The sequence below is a fragment of the Chinchilla lanigera genome, unplaced genomic scaffold (assembly GCF_000276665.1).
Source record: "Chinchilla lanigera isolate Chin_1 unplaced genomic scaffold, ChiLan1.0 scaffold00182, whole genome shotgun sequence".
NCBI classification, from domain to species: Eukaryota; Metazoa; Chordata; class Mammalia; order Rodentia; family Chinchillidae; genus Chinchilla; species Chinchilla lanigera.
This window is the reverse complement of record NW_004955583.1, coordinates 187,477-192,684: the sequence shown is the minus strand read 5'-3', so window position 1 is coordinate 192,684 and position 5,208 is coordinate 187,477. Positions and strand designations below refer to the sequence as shown.

Genomic DNA, 5,208 nt, shown 5'->3' with positions numbered 1-5,208 from the left:
AAAAAAAAAAAAGCCTAACAAACTTCAAACATTAAATAAAAGGAGAAAGGCAGGTGTACAGGTGGTAGGATGCATGGTACAGGTATGAGGCCGTGGGTTCAATCTCCAGTACCACCTCCAGAAAGAGAAAGTAGGCCGCGGGTATGGTGGTGCACACTGTAATCCCAGCACTCTCGAGGCTGAGGCCAGCCCGGGCTATACAGTGAGGTCAAGGCCAGCCTGAACTACATATCGAGACCTCGTCTCCAAAATAAACGAACAAACAAACCACAAATCTCCCTGTTAGGTACGAGGCCAAAAAACCAATTGTTTCGTACAATACGTCTGTCACTGGATTTCAATTAGCAAACACCAGGAAGGGGCGCGGGCGGGGAAGGTACCCACTTGCAGTTGGTGCAGGTGTAGAAGACAGTCTGCCCCTCGTCGGCCGAGCGCATCTGTCGGGTGTGGTAGGCCATTCCCTCGTGGCCACATCGAGAGCAGCGCCTGTCGACCTAGGGAAAAACGGGTGGCTTAAGGAGGTGCAGCCATATCCCCTGTTTTTTTTATCAGGCTACTGCACCTGTCAGACATCCTCGACCTAAGGATCCCCTCCCTCTAGGAAGTGGTTACAAAACTCCAGATCTCTGCGATCGCCTCTCCACGTCTTCCCACCCTACTTCTACAGCCGGACTTCACCAACTTACCACGGGTCCCTGGAACTCAGGTCCTTCCTCCCCCCACGCAGGCATGGCTGTCCCCAGTTTGTGGAACACAACTGAGGTCTTCACAACCTTCCCTTCCAAGTCTGCACAGGAAGTGAAGACTGTCAGAGGTCGGCAGAGGGAGCTCCCGCCGCGCCGCTCCCGATCGGATCAGGAGGCCCCGCTTCCTGCCCTGGGGCTTCCTCCCCGAACCAACGTGCGCGCGCCCGCCGCTGCCCCGGGCCTCCCCCGATCCGGCCAGGTGGACACCCCGAGCCTCCGACCTCCCCGGGGCCCCTCACCCCTCACGTTGACGGGGAAGCCGCAGCGCGTGCAGGCGAGCGTGTCCTGAGCGCCGGGCAGAGGCAGGACGGAGCCGCACTCCGGACAGAAGTCCAGGTCCGACTGAAAGCTGGAGCCGGTGCTGGTGAGCTCCATGTCTGACCTGCGGCGGAGGCTGGAAAGGAACGAGGAGTCTACAGACCAAAGACAGAAAAGCCTGCGGCTCCCGCCCCGTCCCCACGCACACGCGCCTCGCGCTTCGGCGACCAGGTAGCTCGAGATTCGCAGCGCGCGCCGCAAAACGCCCCGCCGCCCCGCCCCGCCCCGCCAGCGCGGGCTACCGACGCGGCCGACGCGGCCAGCTAGAGCGCCCACCATGCGCCGACCGCGGGACAGCGAGCGCTCTGCGGGCTAGAGCGTCGACAGCGCCTGGCCTCGGCTGGCTCGTGACGTCATAATCCGTCGCGACCCTTTGTCGCGGACTCCTGGGAAGGGCCGGAAGGAGGCTGTGATGCTGCTGTCGCCCTGGTTCTGTGCCCACGAGTAAGAAAAATCGAGCTACCAGTGCTGGGCGTCCCACTACTTTTCACACTGAAACGCAATCGTGGGATTTTTTTTTTTCGCCTCCTACAGAGCGAAGCGGGTGGGAGGTTGTCCTGAAAACCAGACTGTTGAACACTGACTGACGGGCTAGAGAACCGCAACTTGCCGTTCCCGAGACGGTTTATCGCTTTTGCAGCCGCGTACCCGTTAAGACAGAACCGAGTGTTCTGGGCCCGACAGTTCGGCCGTGCTTGGGGCCCTGCGAGCCGTGGGCGCGCCGCGGAGACGAGCGGGCTCCGCGCGCTTCTCGGCCGGCTCGGGCGCCTGGAAGGGCGAGCTCGCCGCGTAAGCCCTGCGAGTAGCGAGGGGAAGGCGGGAGAGGAACCTTAGTCCCCATGAGATGGAGCAGGGTGAAGGGGCCACTTCGCAGCAGAGATCGGGGTCTTTGAGGGGATGAGGTAGAAGAGACGGGCGCTTCCCTCTCCTAGGTGAGGGACGCTACCCAGTCAGAAGTGCCCCTGAGCGGCGGGCAGGAGCCTGAGGTTCAGCTTCCTAAGACTTAGGTCGAGTTTGGCTCTCCGTTGAGGACCGCATTCCATCTTTCCTCCTCTCCCGGCCTCCAGCTCTAAATCATTTGTTTGGTGGACAGCTGAGCACCCTCTCCCCGTCTTTTAGACAACTTGAGGAAGGATGAATATCTTTAGAAAGCGTGCTACTTTTAGTCATGTGTAGCCTATAATGTAAGAAACCTGACCTGAAAGAGGCAGCTGCTATATGAGTTTCCTACTTCCCTCCCGACCTTCCTACAACCGTCGAACCTGATAGCTATGCTAAACTCCTTTATATGAGTTCTGGAGTCATCACTTTTTCTCTTCGGAAGGCCACAAGCTGTGGTCTTTCCTTGGAAGAGACTGATAGGAGACGACCATAGTGAAGAGATTAAAACACTAATGACGTGCCCCATAATTTGACTTAATTGTGCAGCTTGGTGCCATTTTGTTTATCTCACGAAGGGTTGTCTGTTGTTGAGTCCGTGATGGTATACAGTCTTGTATTTTCACTTCTGGTTTTTTTTTTTCTTTCAAAGTAGACATTGAAATTAGCATTCCTTCCTCTCCAACTTTGCTTGCCAGCTATTCAGCCAACACCCACCATAAATCAAATTCTACAGCAGTAAAAGAACACAGGCATTATAAGGCATGGCTCTTTTTCAACAAAAGCTCACAACCTGTTCAATAAACATTTATGCCAGCCTTTGAGCAGACGCTGGGACTAATACTTGAAGTCTGTGTTCTCTGACTCATAGAACACAGAAGAATAATTAGTATACAATGAAGGTGCATTCATAAGTACAAAACATGAGTGTAGGTCAGGCATATAAGACAAATGCTTGTAAACTTCAGAGAAGAATGGTAATGCTTTAATAAAACATACAATGTTATTGTAAGTATGAGAGAAAAAGATGCTTAGATATTATGTGATAAGGATAATGAACAAGTTATTAATTTTGAGAATTTGGGATCATACTCTAATGTTAAGTACCATGCTAGATACTATGTGCAAAGAAATGAAGATAGTCATTTTTTTAAGGTCTCAAAATAAGCACACATGGGCAAATAAAAATGTGCTCATCACTGAGACCAAATGTTAGATGTCAGATTGTCTCCAAAAACATAGGTGTCATTTTATGTATAAATTTATAATTCCTACATTTAAAAAGCCTAAATTTCTTTTGCTTATTTGTTTTGGGAGGCTGGCCTTTCTTGTTTTTGTTTTTCAGACACAAGTCTGGCCTCCCCTCCTTGAAAAAGTCTAACTGTAGTTCAAGCTAGCCTGAAAGTTGTGACAGTCCTCCTGCTTTAACCCCTGAGTGCTATGATTACAGATGTACACCACCACACCCAGCTATAAGCCTACATTTCTTTCTTCTTTTTTGGTCTTTTTGAGACAGGGTCTCCCTATGCAGTTCAGGCTGGCCTTGAGCTCACTTTGTAACCCAGGCTGGTCTCGAACTCACAACCATCCTCCTGCCTCAGCCTCCTGAGTGCTGGGATTACAGGCATGTGCCTACATTTCAACATCAAGATGTTTAAAGTTACATATGAATACAGCTTATCACAATGTGAACCATGACTGATTTTCAAATGAACTGTAAAAATAAAAAAATGTTAAGTCAGAGAAGACTGCACAGAATAGAAAAACAAAGGCTTAACTTGTAAAAGACAGTTGCCATTTACTCAGAATATACCATATGTCCAGCTTTGTGCTAATCTCCTTGCATCTTTGTCTTATATCTCTGTTTTATAGATGAAGAAACGCATAGAGAGAAGTTAAGTGATAATCTCGTCCTGTACTTAGGAGGTAGCGGAATTATTGCTGTCAGTCTCCAAAGCCCATGCTTTTAACCATGGATGGTATCAAAGCCACCCTCAGGGTGTACCACTCTCAGTGGCTTAAATATGACCTCACAGTAAGCTCAGGTTAGAGAACAGTGCATAAAAAGATAATAGTCTTCGTTTGTGTTGCCATCAGCCTGCCCTATAAATAGACCTAGAGCAGTTGATGGTGAACCTTTTAGAGCTTTCAGCGATACAAACAGCTTGCTGCAACACATGTCCCATAGGTTCAGGCTTACTGACATAGAGCAGCCACAAATTCCTATTCTGAGAGGTTCAATGAGGAATGGTCTCATAAATTTAGGGTGAAAGATGATTGTCAGCATAAGGCACCTAAGTAGAGGGGTGGATGACCAAATAATACAATTTTAGAACAGGGAGCGGAGAGCTGTATGTGCTGATGGAGTCACAGAGAGCCCAACTCAAGAAACTACTGCAGAAACACAATAACATGATCAAATTGGAGCCTAGAATTATTGCAGAAGACAAAGGCAGGGAGTCTGACCAATTTGACATAGATGTAATTGGGCAACACTCCACCAAGGAGCCTGTATCTTCCCTCTTGCCACCTCTGATACAAGATTCAGAATGGTTTACACTGAATCCACAGGAGAAGTATGCTTTTTAGTTCATAAGAAATTGAAGATGCTCTTCTTATAAGGGAGGATTCACTCTTCTTCACCATAGGAATGCAGTGGTCTCCCATGGAAGAAATGGCCTTGTAGAGTCCCTCCTCTAACCAAGTTTTCCGTTCTAAGGCCAAAACATTTGAATCCTTTGACTTAGGCAATATGTGAGCCGGTATGTTGACATTGCCCACATTCTGATCTACCTTTACTTTTTATCTTCCAGATTGGCCTGGGCTAAAACGTCGAAAGACCCTAGGGTTGCTGCAGGTCAACAGTCCCCACTGGAGAAAAAGATCTTGGTAAATAAGTTATCTTCACAACATATAGCTTGGGATTATTCAGAGAATGAACCTTAGGTTTAAAATCCTTCTGTCCAAGTGACATCACTGTGTAGCATGTCCACACTAGCTAATATTTCCCAGCCATTTCAGCAGTTACAAAACAAAGTATCATTTTGAAATCTCGCAATGGTCTATATTTTTTTTAGCTAGTTACTGATTTGTGGTGGGTACTTTATACTTTTAGAGCTCCCAGGCTTGCCTTGGGAATGAAGGGAGTCAAATTAAAATTATTACAAACTGGGGCTGGGGATTTAGCTCAGCGGCAAAAGCGCCTGCCTGGCAAGCGCAAGGTCGTGAGTTCAGTTCCCGGTACCGGAGAAAAACCAAAAAAAAA

General features: G+C 48.7%; 2 protein-coding genes across 3 annotated transcripts in view; one reads left to right on the top strand and one right to left on the bottom strand.

Moving 5' to 3' along the window:
- The window catches only part of Znrd1 (zinc ribbon domain containing 1), a 4,312-nt gene extending 2,879 nt beyond the window's left edge, over positions 1 to 1,433 (bottom strand). The window contains exons 1-4 of one of the 2 annotated variants that reach the window (XM_005414293.2): positions 1,341 to 1,433; positions 986 to 1,140; positions 687 to 787; positions 385 to 494 (exon numbers count right to left, since the gene is read on the bottom strand). In XM_005414293.2, the coding sequence (XP_005414350.1) occupies positions 385 to 494; positions 687 to 787; positions 986 to 1,121 (347 nt within the window). In that variant the 5' untranslated portion in view covers positions 1,122 to 1,140; positions 1,341 to 1,433. Of the gene's footprint in view, positions 1 to 384; positions 495 to 686; positions 788 to 985; positions 1,141 to 1,306 lie in introns of both variants that reach the window. The other variant, XM_005414292.2, reaches the window with a different exon arrangement.
- Positions 1,434 to 1,719: 286 nt separating this feature from the next.
- The window catches only part of LOC102010753 (putative uncharacterized protein ZNRD1-AS1), a gene marked incomplete at its 5' end in the record, with an annotated part of 4,577 nt that continues 1,088 nt past the window's right edge, over positions 1,720 to 5,208 (top strand). Inside the window, 2 exons of the mRNA XM_013509840.1 lie at positions 1,720 to 1,853; positions 4,757 to 4,832. Coding sequence (XP_013365294.1) covers positions 1,720 to 1,853; positions 4,757 to 4,832 — 210 coding nt within the window. The remainder of the gene's footprint in view (positions 1,854 to 4,756; positions 4,833 to 5,208) is intronic.